The 23025-nt window shown below is 40.2% G+C and overlaps 1 protein-coding gene across 1 annotated transcript in view; it reads left to right on the top strand.

Moving 5' to 3' along the window:
* Positions 1–23025, top strand: part of gabrr2a (gamma-aminobutyric acid type A receptor subunit rho2a) — a 72840-nt gene that overhangs the window by 4995 nt on the left and 44820 nt on the right. The window contains exons 2-3 of the mRNA XM_086160830.1: positions 9377–9483; positions 21357–21424. Coding sequence (XP_086016956.1) covers positions 9377–9483; positions 21357–21424 — 175 coding nt within the window. The remainder of the gene's footprint in view (positions 1–9376; positions 9484–21356; positions 21425–23025) is intronic.

Raw genomic sequence — 23025 nt, 5'->3', positions numbered from 1 at the left:
CCGGTTGTTTCTGTTATTTTGCTCAAACCCCTCAAAATGTTAGACCATTACTCCAGACTGTATAAACAAAGATCACGCTTTTTACAGTTTCATCACGTAAAGCAACCTTTTCAAAATAACACCATACTTGGTTTCCAGACTGAAGACAACCACATTAATGAATGTCTATCAAACATCCATATATGTTTGTGTATCTATGTGAAATTACTTTCAATTAAGATTGTCACAGATGTTTTGTACCTTTGCCCTTTTCAATGCTCCTAATTACAGTGACATTTTCTTGCACTTTTGACCCGGTGATTTTTTTTTTTCCCCAACAGGATTGTCTGAAATTTAAGATAAACTGCCTCATAAAGTGTTTTTAAGAAAAGAAAGAAAACGAGAAAGGCAAAAAAAAAAAACTGTCATTGTGAGTCACTGTGGAAAAAGCCAGGGAAGATGAACTGCATCCTCAGGATCTCTGCCAGTCTGTATCTGGCTGGGTGGGGACATGGTGGCCTATGCAAGTGTTTGGTGGGTTGTGATGTTTGTTTGAAATTATTTTATCGATTACATCTTTGACTTTAGATTCTTAGTGTCTGTCTTCTAATTTATAGTCTATCCATCATAAATCCGTTTTGTGTCATAATTTCACGGGCAAAGGATTTTTCATTTCTCCTTTGCTATGAAAAATGATTGCCAATGCTGGATTTATTCCCTTCAAAGTGGCTATAATTATTTTAATCATTGTTATGTATGAATTTGAAGTATTCATGTGTTTTAATTCGACCCACAAAGACTTTGTGTCTCCAAAGTTGCTCTCACTTAGAGAAGTTCAGATCCACTGTGTCGAGAAACACTCCATATGAGCAATGAATGATGTTACTTCAAAACAACCACAGCTTAACTACAACTTAAAAGCGTTTTGTCAAGGCTGCGTTTGTTTGTGCTGCTTTGAAATGGCCAAAATAGATCTATTAATGTAGCTTTAACTTGTTTGGTTTCGCTTTTAACAGGTTGTTTTGTCTGACTGTTTTGTGCCACAGTACCTGAGCATGAAATGATGAAAAAGAAGGTCTTTTAAACACATTGTAAGGACATTTTGAATATTGGCCTGGTCAAATGTATCAATTTTTACTTGAGATTAAACTGAAAGGATTCTTTTCCCAATTTATGTTAGTCAGATCATCCTTAACTGAGGAGGGTTCAAGCACAATATTCTTTAGAGGTGCTCCGTTTGGTTTTGTCTAACCTCTAGTGTTATTTTTGAAGTAGCTCAAGGTAGTGGTTAATGGACTGTAAAACACAACCCGTAATTTAAAATGTCAACAGACCGTCTCCAGTTGGGTTATTCCTTTTCATCAGGTTTGCTTTGTCAGACAGGTTGAGTGGAGTGCACATTGCGCCATTGTAACGTTAAAGTATTTTTTAGGTCAGTCCTGTAATTCAATTATCCATCAAATAGAACTGGATGCATACAGGCTGCACTTTCTTGTGTGAAAGTCTGGGAAGTCTTTCAGAGAGGATAGACGGATGAACTAAAGTGTTATTCTTGCCAAAGCATCTGCTTGTATCTCCTTGCCATGTAATGATAGATATATGGACCGTGCCCAAGGTATTTTTGCCCCATTCTCTGCTGTGCATTGACTGTTTGGCTTGGATTATTTTATTTTTAATTCCAGATGATTGGCCGCAGTGTGGTGCAGCAGTTAACACTTCTGCCTCACAGCAAGACCCCTGGTTCGATCCCGACGGGGGGCCTTTCAGTGTAGACATTGCATGCTTCCGCTCACAGTCCAAAAACATGCAGTAGGTTAATTTAAGACCCCAACTTGCCAAAACGTGAGAGTGAATGGTTGTATGTGGCTCTGTGATTGACTGGCAACTAGTCCAACCAACTCGACCAGCCGTCACCTTCGAAATATATAAGGAATGAATGAATGGTTGGCGGGCTCACAATACGACAGTGAGTGGCCACAGAAACCTACTGAATGTTTCACATACCTACCAAAGGTCAAGTGTTTTACTTATTTCATTCAACTCAATATCCATCTTCAATATCAATAATGTCACTTTTTTTTTTTGCACAACCACGTCCTAATTTTTTTTCTACTCTCTGCAAGTGAAGGCTGGTGCGACAGAGATCTGTCTTCAGCAGGGATGTCAAACTCACTTTGCTCCGGGGGCCACAAGCGGTCTCATTTGATGTCACGGGGGCCGGACCGGTAAATAGTGTAATTACCAAGAAGTAACACTAAGTACAAATGTTTCCTTTGTTTTGGTGTGAAGGAGAACTGGTACATTACAGAAATCTTCATATGTAATGAACTGTTCCCTAAAAAAATAGATGACAAACAACCTGAGATTCATTAAGAAAAGTGTAATTTCAACAACACTGTGCGTCAATTCTGTCTTCTCAGTTCTCTGTGCATTTTGTTGTATTTTTTAACCATGACTAGTCTCATATTGGCACCGAAACTTGCCGCTTCCACACCCAGCACTAAAATTCTTATCAACCTCAGCAAATGAAAAAGAAGTGGACAATTTTTCTTCGAAAACCCTATACTTCATGTCCACTTTTCTCTTTTTTGACAACAACATCTTGCCGACTAGGGTGTCAGGGCCAATGGAAAAGCACGTAAATTTCTAACGATACGACAAAATGCTATTTACAGACCCGGAATCCGCATTGTTGCCAACTGCTGAAAGTTGTGAGTCCCACAGTGTCGTGCCATGTTGCTAATATTGACTTAACAGTGCAACCTTAGCAGACAATATAGGAACTGCATTTTTATTTAAAAAAATTAGTTCACTTATGTATTTTTTCAAGTTATAAATTTATTCCACGAGCCGAATTGGACCCCCTGGTGGGCCGATACTGGCCCATGGGCCATACGTTTGGCACCTCTGGTCTACAGCATCAAGCTGCAATTGAAAGATTTTTTTCAAAAAGGTTTTATCCAAACAGCACCACAGCAACCACTCTATTCGATATTAAGCACTGCCACAGAATTGGTCGGCACCTGGAAGTGCTACTCTACTCTCTCTTCTCCAGCCATCAGAGCGGAGAAACATTGCTTCCTTTACAACACTGGCATGATTTAATGCCCAGGGATGCGTCAGATCCATTACAATTCTAATCACAGTTTTTCTTTGCAGCCAAGTAGGATGACACCCCCCCCCCCCTCAATTAGAGGAGTAGAATCTTTAAAGGTATCTCTCTGATTCTGCTTCATTTTGTTACTGTGTGCATGTCACTCTTGTTTGGGACTGTGCTGTTTTGCATAGCCTTAATGCAAACAAGATCAGGCACATAATTATTAGTATGACATCAACCGTGAGGGTTAAAGTGATTTTAAACATGACAATGTAATAAATATTTGACTTAGAAGTATAGTATAGATTTATGTGGCAAATAGACAACTGGCAGGTCTTTACTCTTATTGTTGTAAGACTTTACATATGGAAGTGAAACACGTCAGTGACTGGAAAACAAGAAAGGATTAACTATAAAATGTAATGGACTGGATGTATTGTGGGTATGGAATCATTTATGATAACATGGTAAGGATAGATTTAGAATGCAAATTAGTATTGACTGTCAACAACAAAAACAACCATCAATATATACAAATATATGTCTCACAGTTGTTAATGTCAGGTACAGGTATTATTAATACTTGTACTTTGCAATACCATATTACAAATACAACAACACCCCCACAGACAAAAGACTGAGAGGCAAAATGCTGAGGAATTTAAAAATCTAGTCGCTATGATAAGATTTATCAAAAACAGAATCAGACATACCGTCTGTCCATTAAATTTACTCACTACTACACTTCTGTGCTGCTGTTAAAAGCCGCCATGTACATTTTCACTCATAAGCATTAAATTAACCAATGGCCATAAATGCAGGTCAACAGATGAGCTCAGTATTTGTCAGCATTGCTGTTTATTAGTTCTGTTGTCATGCAAACAGAATGCTCTCCCATTGCTCTCCTTCCTGCATAGGAAGGAGAGCAATGGGAAAATGAAACAGTGCATGGGGCTATTATGATGAAGAGATATAGTCTGTTTGATGCCTCAGCATTCAGAACACCAGCAGCTTAAATTTTTTACTGAGGGGAAGAAACCTGCAAGCACCGATGCCACAGGTTGGAAAGGGACACAGAGTCTCTCTAGATTGTGACAGTGTCACATTTCTTGTCAAGATTCACTATGGCACCTCCATATTGCACATCAACTAGGCCAGGGGTTGGCAACTTTTACTACACAAAGAGGCATTTGGACCCATTTCCCACAGTAGAGAAAACACTGGGAGCCGCACAAGTCTTTTGAAATTTAAAATGAATTTTTTGGCTTTATATTATGTATAAACAAAATGTGTGTCATATTTTTTTTATACCCACGGACAACTGCAGAGAAAACGAAATTGGATTTCTGCATGCAACAAAACAGTTTGAAAATTAGACGTTGGGTTGAAGGTTACTTTTAAGCAATATACTCAGTGTCTATTTGAGTTCTTCTCGTATTTAAAAAAAAAAAAAACAAAAAAAAAAACTGAACTTGAATTATCCACCGGCAACAAACAAAAAATGCCGTCCTCTCTCTGTGTGCTGTCATTCCTTTACTGGTGCATACAATCTCTTATGTAGACGTCGCAAGATTGAAATAATCTTCTGATTTAAAATTGCATTTTGAAAATGAACGAACTAAAATAAAATACATTTTAATTAAATTCTCGTTAATTATTCTCAACAGCACAGGGAACCGGGTTGCCGACCCCTGCACTCGGCGCATACCTATAGTTAAACCAAAGAAATGACATCATAGTGTAAATTTATATGTTGTTTTGATATTTTATTGTATCCTTGTTTTGATATAGTACTTTGGTAATCTTGGAGGCAGCTGTAATCGGAAGGTTGACAGTTCAATGCTCGACTCCTCCTGTCTGCATGTTGAAGTGTCCTTGGGCAAAGGATTGAACCCAAGTCTGGTTTGAAGCTCTGCTACCATCCACATTTTTTTGTGGATGGATGAATGTTGTCTTGTCGAAAGCGCTTTTAAACTACAAGGAATTAAATAAGCTATATAAATGTAGACCATTAACCTTAATCTCCCTTTCTTTGTTGGGGCATGATATTGATCGCACGTATTTCTTTCTTCAATTTTGGCTCCTCCCTGTCATTCTGCATCCTAAATGTACTGTATGTGAGGTCCTCATCTTCAGTGTATATTGCAGTTTAAAGATAGCATTCATGTTCTCATGAATCATGGGGAACCACTCGATATATGACTACCCCTCTTGCATTTACTTAATGTAACGAGTCAAATTATAATCATGTTTTTTGTTTTCTTTAATTATTCATTTATTAATTCTTCTCATTTATTTTTTCCCCCCATCTGCATGAGCTCACAATACACTGATTAAACCATAGACTTGCAGTAGATTGCTGATTAATTTGCATCTATTTAGAAATTTTCCCCTGGAGCTGCTATCCACTATTCTTGGCCTGTCAGTCAGCCTGTCGAACATGTCAAGAAGTACTTACTCTTCAATGTAATCCTGATAGTAATTGATTAGACAGTTACCGGATAAGTACTGGTGAAAGTTATGCAGGGAATCACAAGTGAATCGGAATGCTTGAAGAAAGACAGACAAGGTGATTTGGACATAGCAGACTGAGATTTATTCCAGGCAGATTAGAGAACAGAGCTGGAACACATTTCCTGCCAGGTCTACTTTGTATGAATAAGAATAAGAACAACTTTATTTATTCCGAAGGAAATTGTTGTGCCAGAGTTACAAGAAATATATAACAATAATAAATAATAGTAGAAAAATTGTATAAACAGTAAAAAATAAGAGAAAAAGGCAGAATAAGAAATACAAATAAACTATAAAGTGTCTTAAATAACAAGTGAAAACCATAAAGTGTCTTAAGTAACAAGTGAAAGATAAGGAGTGCACAAGAGTATGAAAAAAGTATTGTACATGTAGCTATTATGAAATATTGCACAGTTATGAACAAATATACAGATAAATTATTACAGTTTAAATTATTAGAATTTACAGTAATTGGTGAGGGTTTTTTTTTGTTTTTTTTAAGGTTTTAAGATTTTGAGATTAAGACATTTTAAGATGTCTTGTCTATATCCCCAGTTCTTAGTTTTGCTTGTTCATTGCCCATGATTCACGCTGAAAGGATGTTGCCGGGCATATAAATAAATTCAATGTGTTACTTGACCTCTGTATGTGACGTTTGGAATCTTGAAGAACATTAATCAATATTAGTTTCAGCCTGAATCCTGACTTGAAGCTCAACTGTAAAAATTATCAATTGAACTATTCTACTTTGCCTCATGTTTAAAATTCACATTTTTGAGCCATTTGGATTGCTGCAGGTATGTCTTATAGATGCAATGTATGTTTTTTTTAATCCAAGTTTGAGACAAGTTCATAATGCAGTTTTGGACAAAAGGCGCAGATCTGAAAGTGGTACACAAACAGTAGAAATTATTCTGGGGATATAATAAAAAAAAAGTCTTGCTTTATTATTTTTTGCTATACAGAAGTTTAATCTGTTGTAATAATGTAAATTAAATGCGTGGTGCAGACCGACCTTTGCAGAGAGTGTTGATGTTAAGCTCCTTCTTAAATACAAGTTGAACCAGCTTGGCTTTGTGTATTTTTTTCTCTCTTGGCTTTTTTGAAAGCGGTCAGTAGCCTGGGCAACAGCGTGAGATATTTTTATAGCTGTATAGCCAAAAACCTCTCTATTGTCTATGATTGGTTTTATGAATTGGAAAATATTCTGTATTTCCCGTAGCTGAGTCTATATCAAGATATTTATCACTTTCTGGGTCACAGTGCAAAAAGTGAATTTACCATCTCAGAAAATCTGTAATCTGTCTCCAAGCACATGGCTTGGGATGATGGCTGCTGTCAGATAAAGGTTGTGCTGCGTGTTTTTTTCTGCCTTAGAGTGAGTTAGAGGATGCCTCAAAAACGCAGTGCTCTATAGCCCTTTTAATAAGGACCTGTGTTCATCTTGTCTTTGCTTTCAGTCACTGATACACACCATTCAGTAGCAAATTAAGCACCACATACACATTGTCCATGCTATTTTTTTACTTCCCAACTTTTTTCAGTTTTCAGAAAGAATAACCATATAAATCTATTTCAAAAAGAGATTTATTTCACTAAGTTTGGTTCAAAGCTTTGAGCTAGTTGGGTGTTCATTTTTCAGCACACCGGTCTTCAAGGAGTTCATGATATCTTATGCCTCGGAGCATGGTTTGGTACAGCATGGACTGGAAATACAGCCCAGTTGCTGCCAACTATATTTACTAGTTAGTTTAATGTATCAACTACAACTAGCCCAGTATCTGCTTCTACTGAAGATGGTACTGAGCAGCATCTTCTCAGGTGGTCATGTAAAAAGAATTGAGGTCTTCCTTACAATTGTTTTACAGTATTGATTCTGGCATTCGTTTTTTGTGCTCATGCCAATGAGTTAGGATAGGAAATATCCTTTGGGATTTATAACATCATCCATCTTTTCAGCTTTTCCTAGCCAGCAGATGTGTTCCAATCTGGCTTTGCACAGCTTCCCAGTCCCACGTGCAGGACTGCTGTGTGTATCATCCTTTGAGGGTGTCTAATTTATTTATTTAGTTTTTGTTTTTTGTCTCGTCAACATTGGACTTATAGTGAAACCTGTCATGGTCAGATAAATAGCTTGATGAAATAATTGCCCGTCAAGCTGAAAAGTGTTTGTATATATTCCTTTTTGGGGGGGATATTTATTTTCAATATCATGTTCATTGGCAAAGAGCATGACTTCTTTGTCAATATCATGTTTCTTGTGGCTCTCTTCACTTCTAATTTTACAGTTAAAAATACATTCAAATGAGAACTAAGACTGGATTCAAATCGTCCAATTTCGCTTTCAGTTTTCAACATTAGCAAATTTTATTCTTTATGGAAGAAATTCTACATACTACAAACTTTTCGTTTTTTCACTTGCTTCACTCAGATGAAGCAAAACAATCTAAAACTCAAAAATGTCTTGAAGATCACAAAGATTAAGATGTGGAAACCAAAAGGTTAGTAGCATACCTGTCACAATTCCTCGGGTCCCCGGACCAGTGGCACAGTAATCACAGCGGTTATCCTCCGCACCTGGAGGCCACGCCGCACCTGAGGGGAATCAACTAATCAGCCTGAGTATTTAAGGCCGACCCAACGTTTCAGTGATCGTCCAGTCTCTTTCGAGAACGCTTGAGTAAACCAACCCGCAATTCTACATACCTGTGTCTGGCCTCCTTGGGGAAACCGTAACAGAAGACCGGACCGAACTGCTCGCCCCTGGCCGCAGAGGGCCGCTGCCTCACCCTTGGCCTTCCTAGTTCCAGCGTGTCAACACTTCCCGCGCCACTTCCTGGTTCCAGCGTGCCGACGCCTTCCCGCGCCACTTCCTGGTTCCAGCGTGCCGACGCCTTCCCGCGCCACTTCCTGGTTCCAGCGTGCCGACGCCTTCCCGCGCCACTTCCTGGTTCCAGCGTGCCGACGCCTTCCCGCGCCACTTCCTGGTTCCAGCGTGCCGACGCCCTCCCGGTTCCAGCGTGCAGATGCCCACCGAGCACAGGCCACTACCTATGCCGTGGGGCAGAAGGTGTGGTACTCGACGCAAGCTCTTTGGAGGAAACTAGGGCTGAGATGTATCGGCCCCTTCATGGTCTCCCACGGGATCAGTCCGGCCCTGGGGTTGCTGTGCCTCCGCCATCGCCTCTCCTGGACGAGGGCCCCATCTACACAGTCCACCAGATCCCCTGGTCAGCCTGCTCTGCATCCCCATGGTCGCCCCCTTGTCCATGGAGGAGGAGGCTGGAGGGAGGGGTACTGTCACGATTCCTCGGGTCCCCGGACCAGTGGCACAGTGATCACTGCAGTTATCCTCCGCACCTGGAGGCCACGCCGCACCAGAGGGAATCAGCTAATCAGCCTGAGTATTTAAGGCCGACCCAACGCTTCGGTGCTCGTCCGGTCTCTTTCGAGAACGCTTGAATAAACCAACCTGCAATTCTACGTACCTGTGTCTGTCCTCCTTGGGGAACCCGTAACAATACCATTCAGTAATTGTTGCCCCTCCTGAAAGCTTTGGTTCCAAATCTTATCACTGATCAAGATAATAAATGTAAAACTGTTTAAATTTTTGAAGCAGGCAGAGGACTGCTATCATCCAATTTGACGACAGAGATTTATCTTAAAGATAAGTCAATGGGCATACATATTAGATTCACCTTTACTTCTGATTTATCTAATGAGTTTGGTTCTCGTTTGTTTGGAAATACCTTGTGGCCACTGACCTTGAATGTCCTCCTCCTGTAGCTCCTTGGCCAAAAAGCCTCCAGATGTGACCAAGTCTCGCAAAATGAAGACAGAGCACCTGCTCAAAGTAGATGATCATGACTTCACCATGAGGCCGGCATTTGGGGGTAAGTCCACAATTCTTTTCCTTTCTTGCTTTGCACTGTTATTTTCACAGTGATGCAGTCCAGGAAGAAATACCAGTCTGCTCTAGTATACTGTGAATTCATTTCTGGCTGTTTCTGTTAAGCAAAATCTAGGGAGAACTCAGGAATAAAACAAGTTAGGATTTTACTGGGCTTTTGGTTTGTTTATCTTTGCTACTCCAAAGCCTCAGGTGACCATGATTATACCACCTGAATATAACATTCTTAGACACAGTAAAGATTCTACTGACAAATAAGAGGTCATTTAACACCTGTCTTGTCAGGTGTAGGGGAAAAAAAAAAGCCAGACCTTCACATGAAAGCAGGAGGTGAAACTAAGAGCTTCTATTTTGAACTGATCAGTAGAGAAGTAGAGGTACCTGATTCATTATAAATCAACTTCTGACCTTGTAACTGTAGTTGCTCAAATTTGAAAAGCAAACACAGGCCCACAGGAAGGGCCAAGGGATTCAGGTGCAGTGTGAGCCGGGTGTTGGCTGGAGATTGGGATCTCTGCAACCCGATCCGGAACTACAGAAGCTGGCTCTTGGGACATGAAATGTCACCTCTCTGTAGGGGCCTTATAAACTCTGCCTGAGCTGATGCGAGGCTGAGAGATTCTGACTAGATATAGTCCAACTCACGTCGACACAACGTCTTGAACCCTTGTCGAGAGGGGCTGAACTCTTTATTCCGGAGTTGCCCCCGATGAGAGGTCGGTGTGGGCATATTGATTGCCCTATTTTCTGCACATTGTGGTTCAACCCGGTGGACAAGAAGGTAGCCTCCCCTTTCAGATGGGGGGACAGGTTCTGACTTTTGTTTATGGCTAGTAACAGTTCAGTTTACCCACCCTTCTTTGGGTCCCTCGAGGGGCTGCTAGAGGGCTCCTTCTGGGGATTACCTTATCACACTGGGAGACTTCAACGTTCATGTGGGCAATGGCAGTGCGACTTGAGAGGGTGTGATTACAAGGAATGGCCCTTCTGATCTGAACCCAAGCGATGGTTTGTTGTTGGACTTTTGTGCTAGTCATGGATTGTCCATAACAAACACCAATTTCAGGCACAAAGGTGTCCATATGTGCCCTTGGCACCAACACAACTCAGGGCGCAGTTCTTTGATCAACCTTGTAGTTATATTGTTGGACTTGCTGCCGCATGTACAGGACACTCAGGTAAAGAGAGGGGCGGAGGTGTCAACTGATCCCCACCTGGTGGTGCGCTGGCTCCGATGGTGGGGGAGGATACCGGTCAGACCTGGCAGACCCAAACATAACATGAAGGTCTGCTGGGAATGTCTGGTAGAATCCCCCTTCAGAGGGAGTTTCAACTCCCACCTCTGGCAGAACTACAATAACGTCCTGAGGGAGGTGGACGACAGACATGTTCCGTGCATCCATTGTTGAGGTGGTAGACTGGAACTGCGGCCGTGAGGCAGTCGATGCCTGTCGGGGAGGATACCCTAGACCCTGCTGGTGGACTCAAGCAGTGAGGGATGCCATCCAACTGAAGAAAGAGTCCTATCGGGCCTTTCTGGCCTGTGGGACTCCAGTGGCAGTGTACGGGTACCGGCAGGCCAAGCAGCATGCAAGTTTGGTGGTTGCCGAGGCAAAAACTCGGGCGTGGGAGGAGTTCGGGAGATGGAGAATGACTTAGGGCGTCGAGGAGATTCTGATCCACCATCTGGCAGCTCAGGAGGGCACTGTGTACAGTGGGGAGTGCTCCAGGAGTATGGGGAACCGAACCCCGTCATCCGGGCTGTTTGGTCCCTGTATGATCATGTCGGAGCTTGATCTGTATTGCTGATTGTAAGTCAGACCCATTTCCGGTGAGAGTTGGTCTCCGCCAGGGTTGTGCTTTGTCACCGATTCTATTCATAACTTGGGCAGAATTTCTAGACACAACATTGGCATTGAGGGGATCCGGTTTGGTGGCCGCAGGATCGAGTCTCTGCTTTTTGTAGATGATGTCGTTCTGCTGGCTTCAAAGCTGAGTGTGCCATGGTACTCAACGATCACAGAGTGGAATGCCCACACTGGGTCAGGAAAGAGTTCCTGCCCCAAGTGGAGGAGTTCAAGTATCTTGGGGTCTTGTTCATGAGTGAAGGATGGATGGAGCGGGAGATCGAAAGGCGGATCCATGCGGCGTCTGCAGCAATGCAGACTCTGTACCAGCCTGTTGCGAAAAGGGAGCTGAGCCATAAGGCGAAGCTCTCAATTTCCTGGTCGAGTTATGTTAGCACCTCGCCTATGACCACAAGCTGTGGGTAGGGACCGAAAGAACGAGATCGCTGATACAAGCAGCCGAAATGAGTTTCCACCGCATGGTGGCTGGACTCTCCCTAAGTGATGGGGTGAGAAGTTAGGTCATCCGGGCGGAGCTCGGAGTAGAGCCACTCCTCCTGCGCATAGAGAGGTGTCAGATGAGGTGGCTGGGGCGTCTGGTCAGGATCCCTCCTTGATGCCTCCTGGGGGAGGTATTCCAGGCATGTCCATCTGGGAGGAGACCACAGGAAAGACCAAGGACACGCTGGAGAGACTGTGTCCAGGATGTCCGGGGAACACCTTGGGGTCCCCCAGAGGAGCTGGACCATGTGGCAGAGGAGAGGGAGGTCTGGGCCTGACTGCCTTGGCTGTTGCCCCTGCGACCTGACACTGGATAACCGGGGGAAAAAGGATGGATGGGGTTCATACCCCATGATGTGTAGAGGTGGGGAAAAGAGAGTGGTGTTTTATGTTTGTAATGTTGCATAATGACACACATGTTGATATTACACAAAGCTATATCTACATTTTTGCTTTGGATTAAAGTTCTTCTGGGCCCTGTTAGAGGATGAAACCATCACTGACAGAGGTAAAATCTACCCTATTAAAACGATTCAGAGAAAGGCAGTGCTTGTAGAGCAGGTCATGCTGGAAATGGGACTAAAAATAGCACAAAGTCCCAGCAGAGGATTCCAGGATAAAGAGTCTCATCCTCCCTCATCTTTCCGCACAAAGGGCTGCCCATACAGCTGTGGTTAAACCCTTTCATTCATTTTCTCTTAGCGAATGATATTTTAAGTTGTACTCCATCGTTTAGTTGAATAACATTCAAAAACTGAAAATTAAAAATGCCCCTGCATCCCCCTCCCCTGCTTCAAAGAGCCATGCCAATAACAGTCTGAGCAGCAGCAACTTGTTATCCAAATTATAGGCTTGATGTTGGTGAGTGTAGTTATAAGCTTGCATCGTGTGCCAGTGTTGACTTCCTGTTTTCCTGCCAAAATTTCTGGCATAAATTACTATTTAATTTGTCTGAAGCTTGTGTAGACAATGCTTTACAATTTTTGCATGTTTATGGGAAACAGTATCATAGTCATGGATGGATCTGACAGCATTGAAACATTGCAGTGAAAAATCTTTTCAAGTCATTTTTAAGACACCCTTCTAAGTTCATTGCTGATTTGAATGAGTCTTGGTAATGGTGTACCTAATTGTTTCATAGTGGTGATTTTGAAAAGCTTTAAAGTATCTAAAAGTTGAATGCTAAGAAAATTTTCCTCATCCTAAGGAAACTAAGAGTGTCATCACCCTTAAATAATTAAATGGAGTTAACATTTTCAAATAATGAATTGTCTTCTTTATTGCTACCAAGTAAGTCTAAACTCAGATGATTCTAAATCAATTTTATTTTCAATTAACATTTTGCTTTGTAATTGTAAGGGTGTTTCAAAGGTGTTTAAATTCAAGCAGTGCCTCTGAATTACAGGGTGTGATGGCTCAATGAGCACAATACAGCAAACAAAAATAAACCCTGCTGTTAAGTAAATGCTATGTTTCCCCCAGGTCAGGCATTATTATGTAAGTCTTCAGCGTACTAAATGAATTCCTCCCATGGATCTTTGCATACTAAAAGCCTGAAAAGGTTATCTTCTTTGCAGCATTGAAGTCTGGAGCTAATCTCAAGGGAACACGGCTAATAGATTTTGAAATGTATCTCACTGCGAAGTTGATGAAAGAAGGTGGTTATAGACCGACTCTTCACTGGTTTGGTGGTTTTAAGCAGCTTACAGTAGGAGAATCTGAATATTACAAATATCAAATTGTTTCATTGGATATGTCTATAAAAGACCCTTGCAGCTTGAAATGTTTCCTTACTATCCTCCAGTGATTCAGTGCGGAGACAACTTTGCATTCGAGAAAAAGTCAACAGGAAAAATCCTCCTTACTCTCTCATAACAATGTGAAATTGAAGTTCTCTATATGGAAATGTAAGCATTCTATTTAAGCTTTTTTTCTGAACCCAAAATGTTGACTTAGGGAAAATTATAACCCTGAAAATAGGGGAATCAACCAAATTGTATATTTTTATGGAGACCATGAATAACAATGGAAAATTCCATTACTATGTGGGCAGTGAATGCTCTCTCTGTGTCTATACATGCAATATATCATCATTCCGTGTGCCATCCCTTCGACAGGACCACTCATGATAATGATTGTCCACATGTTTAGAGAGATCTGTCTCAAAGTCAGATGCTGGTCGTTGGTCAGTGGATGGAGGGGAGGGGGAGCGAAGGGGAGTGTGGCTAACATGTGGGGTGTATTATTGCTCTTAATCCACGGTAAGAGACACATTAAGCTCGTTAATCCGTGCAGTAGGGAAAGGGAGAGAAAGCCCTGCAGCAACATCATTTGATGTATGCATTCAGAGCGATGTCATATTTTGATCTGGTTACTGTATACCAAAGCCACGGTGTGCTTTTCAGAAAATGTGATGGCTTAGCGGTGTTGTGGATTTACCAGAGGTCACAAAGTCAAGAGGGTGTGTTGTTTTCATGCACCCTATTACATTTATATATCCTACGTAAAGGCATAAAATACCCGAAATGTTCCTCTTCCTTTCATAATTTGACATTACTGGTTCAAATAAAGATGTTACAGCTACAATATCAAAGGTTATCCATCAGTCTGTGCGGCTAAACTTAATGTTATTTTAAGATTTTTAGATTAAAATGAGTTTGTAAACTGTAAACTACACTCTAGTCATGAACGAAAGCTCTAATAATCCTGCTTGACAGTGAGATGTGAAAATATGAGGCATTTAGCAGCCCAAGTGCTGGGATTCTAAAATACTCAAAAACCCAAAGAGACAATTGTGAAATAGTGAGATGGCCGAAATGTGGAGAGCCACTTCTCTTCTATAGGATATGTGAATAATTTATCAGGTTTATCAAGCCAGGTGAGCCGCTGTTCAACTGCCTTTTAGAACATTATACCGTCCCCAGTCTCTCAGAATGTTAAATCATTGTGACTTCAAGCTTTAAACCATCTCAACAGGCTAAGAGTTTATTGACTGATTTTTCAAACACCCTACCTCTCAACCAACAGTGTGTGGCCTGGCATTAATAATGTTTTTTGAATGGTAGGAGGCAGGTAGAACAGGTTCATGTCTTGACTTAATGTTAAGTACAACATTGGTTGCAGAAACTTAATGAAGCAAAGTGGGCGGGTATCTCTTATCACCTTCTGCATGTGTATCATGTTTAAGCATCCTGTCAACCAGAATTTTCTGCCTATAACTAATGACCAAAAAAAAAGTGAAGAAAAACTGAAAACAAGTTTAAAATGAAAAATGTTGTTTGTCACCACACCCATTGATTTTATGTGCTTCTACAACCAAGTGCATGGATGTAAAGAAATGCCTCCACTGAATAAAGCTCATCAGACACATGAGCAGTATTTCTCATGAATTTGCAAACTGAAATTGGCAGCCAGAAACTTAATGTATGACCTGGAATTAAGAGTATCTGATTGGTTTCCCCCCTACATTCTAAGTGGATAGGGCAAAGCTTAAACATATGGCAAATCTTAAGCGTAACAATAAATAAATTAGAAAAAATCCCAGGTCTCACTAGCATGAACACAGTTGATGACACATCTGGAATATTGAAGAAGAGCACAGAGTATATATCTACTGTATGTTAATGCAGTATATGGATTAATAATCACGCTTACATGAGAGGAGTAAAACTTTATTCATTTTTTTCATATTTGAATTATTTCTATCTATTTTTACTATTTCCAACTTAAAGCTGTAACAAGTGTTCTGTAATGGGTAGAAGGCCCATATAACTTTTGGATTTATTGGCGTGACATGAGATGACTGCAATTTAGCCTTAGCCACTAGCCTTAGTAATGCTGAAAAGACTATAGAGTTAGCATAGCTTCTCCAGTCGGCCTTGCAGTCCACTACTTCCGCAGTGATGAGCAGATTAAGCTGGCAGCTCTTCCTCCTGCTTACAGTTTAGATTAGCACTGGCACCAATCTGTTACGCCATCAGACAGCTGTTATCCCACAACGTCCCAACTGAGGTTGGGAATATAAATAGGAAGATTTCCAAAACTAGCCGTAGAAGTGCGTTCAGCATAAGTGAATTTGCGTAAAAAAATGTACATATTTATAAGAATAAGAACAACTTTATCTATCCCGAAGGAAATTGTTGGGCCAGAGTTTCAAGTAAAAACATAACAATAATAAATAATAGTAGGAAGGAGGGAGAATAAGAAATACAAATAAAACCATAAAGTGTCAAAGTCAATGCTATAAATTGTTGTAAGGTCTTAAAAAGTACAATTTATGAATGAAAATTGATACCGAATGTGAACATTCCTCTTGTTTAAGATTAAATCCGATAAAATGAAGACCTAGAAAGGTGGCACTTTATGGCATTGTACATCTTAACCCTGGTTTGGAATTCCCAAAGGCATACCTGTCCCATCTCATAATTTCTAATGATAAAAAAAATCTTAAATATATATATATATAGAGAGAGAACACTTTGCATCAAAGTGCTGTATAAGTGAGAAGAGACAACTGGGGTAGTCTGGCAAATATAGAATTCTGCCAAGCTCAGATTTAATTTTATCATGCAGAAGCCTTTAGCCCACTTCTAGCCATTTGAATGCCCTGCTGGTCAGCCATTGAGGAGTTGGCGTTTACACCCAAAAGATGTCTGATACTGGTGCCAAAGTAGTGAGAACAAACTGGGTTGTAAATAAAAACACCTTTAAAAATTTGAATGATAGCAGCATTTGTCAGCAACATTTTTGATGGCGGCTACTAAGGAAGACTGCGGCTCCCTCGAGAGGCAGTTCAATTCCTGGCTACTCCTGTCTGCAAGTGTGCTTGGGCTGGAAACTGAACCACAAGTTTCTCCTGACTGAGCAGTTAAGTGCCTTGTATGGCAGCTCCGCCGCCGTCGGTGTGCGAGTGTGAATGCAATGTTGTGTAAAGTGTTTTGATACCGCAAGGTGTCAAAGGGCTTTATAAGTTGAGAGCATTTACCACAATTACCACCTCTGCATTTCAACTTTGTTCAGTTAGATCAAAGTTGTCTTTTCTCTCTGGTATGGACTACACAAAAAGTACGAGGCCTCTTTTAACAAGCTGAACTCATAGTTACACTTCATACTTGACATCAGATGGAATTTTCTATTGTTGTTGTTGAGGTACAAAAACATGGGTGACAGAAGGTAAGGTTTTTAAGTAGAACAGCTGAGTTGAGATGTCTATCAGCTGCCTCTGTCTCTGTGCTTGTCAAAGCCCCTTCTCTAACGTCGTTTTCATGGAAATGCGACTTAAAAAATGCAGATGTGGGACAGAAATTAGAGTGGTAGACTAAATTGAATATCAAACTACAAAACGAATTGTAATGAGGATATTGTTGTTCACAGGTTTGGCCATTGCTCTGTGAGATGATGGCAGGTGGGGGCGAGTTCGCACACACTTCAAACCTAGAGATACAGACAGGCATGGCATAAGAAACAGAAATTTGAAAGTTGAATGGGCGCAGACATTTAGCTGAACAGCAGCCATGGCATGTTTGCAATGGTTAGACAAGCTTTTGTGTGCAGAACCTGTGTTTTAACTGTACTGATGAAAACTCATCCTCTGATATTAGGGAACCATTTAAATTCATGTGTCCATTATAAAAAGGATCAACTTGATCATTTCATGTTGTCGTCATTTTGATACATCTTGTATGAAATCCCCATCTGCAAAGTACTCTGAACCAAATGTAATTACAAAGCGCTAACATAAGTTATCACTAAACTGTTTGGGAAGAAGGCATCTATCTGCCCCAGGCAGTTTAGCCTTCAATGTGTACTGTGTGGGGTGTAACATTGGCATGGACTGCAACTTTATTTGAAGTGACACATTTGTTAAGTCTTAAAAAGTTAAATTTGACATTATCGCAGCCAGGCACGATGCCGTCGCAGGTGACAACGTTTTCGGCAAGAATCCCAGATGCCCAAAATCAGCTTTGAAAACGGAGCAGCATGTAATCCGACTCGGATCTGCATAGCTCGGAGAACACACCAAGTTTATTTGTCAGCTGCTGCCAGCAGTATGACTCATCCTGTTTCCTGTGCTTAAGTAGCTTGTGTTGATGTGCGGTATTTTTATCATGTTGCTTCTTTCATTAGCATACAAATAAAGACAATCTTAACATATACCAGCAGCTGTTATCTGTCCCGGCCATGGCAACTCAGTGGAGCTAAATTGTATCTAAAGACCGCACCTATTCACACCCTCCACCACTGGCTCATTGATTGACACATATTTTTCACACTGTGGGCACCAACTATATCTGAGTATAAATGTTGTCTGTTGCTCTTCATGCTTTTTTTACCGCTGCGATTTTTGCTTTTTATTTTGACAATAAAAATAACAATTTCTTAAATCCCATTTTTAACTGGCATGTGGCACATTATTCTTGGCAAAGAATTTTAGTAATTGGCACTTTTAGTTTTTATTTGTTGCTTCCAAACATTATAAAGATGGGGAAGACATGGAATTTTGCATTCAAGGGCCAATTAGAGGTTTATTGTTATTTAACTATATTTCAGTAAGAAGGGGAACTGGTTTGTATGATTTGTTGAATATACTTTACTGTGACAACAGTTTGACTGAAAGGTATCAATAAGTATGTTTGAGACTTTTCAGAATATTCAAATTCATGTTTCTCTGAAAAGCTGCGTTTGGGAAAAGTCGCATTTCAGCGCATTCCAGATATTCTATTCTCTGACTAAAACTGGGTATAATAATTGCTATCCAGCAACTTTGAAATCCAAGTAATAAATACAATGTTAAGTGTTAACAGGTAAAAGTCATCTCCTACCACAGCTCCTTGTCATCTGTGAAGGCTTGTCTATGGCAATTTCTTCCAACATGTCTTGGTAAAAAAGATTTAAATAAAATATGTAATATATAAAGTGCCCTATTAATTATTCACAAGCTTATTGAGCGCACGCTGCATGCACTGTTTTGGAATAGGCTTTGTGGTAAGATCACCTGTCCTTCATGAGAAGTAATGGGAAATGTGGAATGCTGTCAGATTCAGTGTAGCTCTACGCTAACATTCCTGCTAAACCCGTATTCACACTGTTTCAACTGAACAGTCTCCAACACACAACCTACACACTGAGCTTTTCTTGAAGGAGGTGGTTAATTGAGGTTTAAACACCTCTTAAGCATTCAAAAATTAATCCCAAATCCCTGATGCTTACACTCAGTGGGCAGTGCCTCGGGCCCACACAACCAGTAATATAGCAGTGTTTGCAAACATTCTCGGCTTCATGTTTACGCTTCATGCTTACATTGACAAACTGTTCTTGTGTCATTCCCCCATTTCATTCTATTTTTAACTGCAGCTGTAGATGGTGTGTTCCAAGATCATTATTATGCAATTATCTGCAAGCATGCTTACCTCTATAAATACACAAAAAAAAATATTCAAACTTTGACAGTGCCCACAGAAGCCCCGTAACAACCCACATCTGCTTGAGTAGCACATTTAAATTTTACTCCAATGGCTTGGAGGAAAATGAAACCCTTTCCAATTTTTTTCAAAATTCCAGACAAAATGAGCAATCAGAAATACAGTATTAAGAGGGATCTCTGACCTACATGGGAAAGGAAACCCCCTATCTTGTAAAGCTTAAGTATTTTTTATTGTCGATAAAGGATAATACACTGAAATGTATGAACACTGACCTTAAAATTGCTAACTAACTCAACTAGTCATACAACACTGTTGGATTGCATGTACTGTTTTTGTATAATCCTTGTCCTTGGCAAGGCTTTCCTAATCTCAACAGTACATGAGAAACCAAAACGGTCAACAAACACATTCTAAGTGTACAGGAATGAATATACAAAGGTGATGATTTGGAAAACTCAAAAAAAACACCAATATATAGACTATGCACATACCTAAACTTACCTAAAGGATTTGCCCTTTGAACCAGTTAAGACTACAAGATGCCAAGAATGGAGAAAAATATATGCAGTTTTCACAAATGCCTGATAAATGTACGCTATACACCGAATATAAATCATGGTCAAGGGTCTTAGTGTCAAATCTATGGACTACATCTATTTAGAAAACTTGTATTTTGAAAAGAGTGATTTTGTATTTCTTGTTTGAATTTGTTCCATTCATTTTAAAAGCTTCGCATAGGCACTTATGGTATTTGTATTATTCTTCAATATGTGTTGTCATCTGTGAGCTTTACCCACCATCTGTGTTCGATCTACTCTCATTATGTGCATATTGCATGCTGTTTGTGTGTAAACCGCCGTTGCTCATTTTCGCTGGGAAGAATAGTAAATCACTCTTTCTTAAATGGAGACCTTGTCATGTAAAACCTGGCCCCGAAGCGCCTGACAACCGCTTGAGGCCTTTTGGACATGGCTGGGTTGTATTTCCTCATAGAAGAATACTAATGTACGATGGTATCATGAGGAGCATTTATCTGCACTGTGAGAAGACCAGTGACAGACTTGATGCCATTGTTTCACTAAGTGAGGAGTAATCCGAAACACAGATATCCCACCGCTAACCCCCATCTGAATGGCTTTGGTGACTCTAATCTAGCATTTAGCGTCTCTGCTAATCTCTTTGGATTACTGACTGTATAGACAAGTGATGCAAAGTGGTTCAAGTCGCTTATAAACTGTCCCTTTCACTTTGCTTTTCTTTGTACAGTGCAGGGATGGTGATATGTGAGAGGGTCACGTGTAATGCTGTTATCTGTAAACAGTGGTCATAGGCCATGGCATGAGATAGTAAAGAGATAAAGTATACAGTTATAGTGTGAGAGAACATTAAATGAAAACTAGTGCTTCCACTTGATGGAGTTCTTGCTTTACGTGACCTTTGAAATGAACCTCAGTGATTCAGACACAACTTGACACCAAGTGTTAAAATATCCCATGTGGAGAGAGTCTCAGCCACACCCTCTATTCAGAATCATATTTATCTGAAAAGGCTGGTTTGGATAAGAAATGCTTGCACAGGATGTTCTGTGATTGTTCTATTAAATAGCTTGTATGAAGACTTTTGTCCTATCGCCAGTTGTTTGGCATAGTGTGTCGTGACCCCTCGTTTGTAGTTCCTGGATGCTGCATAAGTTAAATCCGAGAAAGGGAGTGGGAAAAATATCAATATTAGTTCACAAAGATGTGAATTTATTTATGTGAGTCGAAGTAAGAGGAGAATCTTGATTCTAGTATTCTTTTCTTGATAGTGACAGAAAAAAAACCTAGTCTATACTTACAATATAATGTAAATATTATCTATATCTATGTCCTGATTTAATTACAATATGAGCATCAAGTAAAGAAACCATCGGAAGTGTCTTTTTGTCTGCAATAAGGATTATACATATATTTTACTTTGAGGGATGCAAATATAATCCTTGCTAGCTTTATTAATCAAATGGAAAGTCCCAACTGTATTCGAATAGTAAATTTTCCAAGTTCGTGTTGTGCTGGTTTTTGAAATGTCGCTCTTTTTTCCAATAGGTCCTGCCATCCCTGTAGGAGTGGATGTTCAAGTGGAGAGCTTGGACAGCATCTCAGAAGTTGATATGGTAAGCATACTATTTTCCTGTGTATGACTCAAGATGATTTCTATTAATTTGGCATGAGTTAGATGAAAACTTCAAAAGATACAAGTCCATTATTTAAAACATTGAGCAAACAAAAGCATGTATGGAAACACTTATGATTGACTGAATTCTTAACTAAGCCATAAAGAAGCCCATGAAGCCTCCATCAGATACAGTGCTGCCAGAATAAAGCATGATCACAGGCAAATAGAGGAAGAATAAACATAAGGAAGGATATCAATCAACGATGTTGGACACAGACAGCCGAAGATAACCTTCAGATGACACGGGCATAAAACTGCATAATTCTATGAACACATTTTCTAAACCTCCTATATCATTAAGAACGTTGTACTCATGAATGACTGTTTCTGACTGCTGTTTCTGTCCACTCTACCATATCCAGTACTTTCATTTTTCTCACACTGTCAATGTCACAATCCCCACCCTCACCACACATGTAGAGCACAGCTGCCTGCACAGCGGTACTTTTGGGGGGTTTTGTCAACGCACTTGTATGCCTGACCAGTCATCGGTGCAGCAAACAACAGGAAACGGTTATTTGAACTGTCGTGGGTGAGAAGATGATTACGAGCATGATGCTGCAAGATATTTGCACTTCATTTATTTTGCACTGATTAAATAAATATTGAACAATGAAGCAAAAAAAGCAACAATACTACCATACCCATAACGCAGGACTACTCTGGATATATTCTCGATACTTAGTTGTTAAAATGTATCAATTCATGCTTCATTGATGCATCTTGCATTCCATTTCCAATAAAGCTTTAAGTGTACCATCCAATTCCTCTCAAGAATAAACAAAACACATAGTATTTTTCACAAAATGTCTCACACGGGCTCTGCAGATGGCAACCCCTGGACACATTAAATTAAAGCAAATGCCAATCCCTCCTTTCACGGTCTGTGACTCAAGACACTGAGTTTAAGAATCACCGGTCAACCTCAAAACCTAGCCACGCCTTCAAACCTGCTGACTCTAACCGCGAAAACTTCAGATTAACCCCAAAAGACAATATGGCCTTTTTTAATTCCCTATGCTTCATGTCCCATTTCTCTTGACTTCAGCTTCATTGCCCCCTCTCTCCTCCTGTGAAACAGAAATCCATTTCAATCTCCCATCATGTCAAGCATCTCAATTTCCCCAAAATGAATTTAGAGAACAGAAGCGGGAGAAAGTAACTTAAATATTGTTTTACTGAAATCGACCAGAAAAAAGTAGATACTAAGCCAAAAGCACAAAGGCATCTAGTGGGTACGATTGTTTCATCGGCCTACTGGAGTACATGCTGAATAAGTCAAAACTGTCTTTAACATGAAGTGATACATTACAAGGAATAACGACTAGAAACGAAATTATGTTACCAAAACTAGCACTTGTCTTAATGTGTAGTGTTGATCATACAAATTGTTCATGTTGAGTTGTCAAAATATGAGTAGGATGCCGTTGAAAGAAATTATTTCTGTATGAATTGGATATGCTCTGTTATTCAAGCTTCTGAACATCAGTTAACTGAAAGGAACATCTGCGATTTGGTTTCATCATTTTAAATAGATTT

This window comes from Fistularia commersonii, chromosome 15 (genome assembly GCF_037954325.1).
Source record: "Fistularia commersonii isolate RoL2024-O1a breed Wild chromosome 15, RoL_Fcom_v1.0, whole genome shotgun sequence".
Lineage (NCBI taxonomy): Eukaryota > Metazoa > Chordata > Actinopteri > Syngnathiformes > Fistulariidae > Fistularia > Fistularia commersonii.
This window is presented reverse-complemented; position numbering and strand designations above follow the sequence as displayed.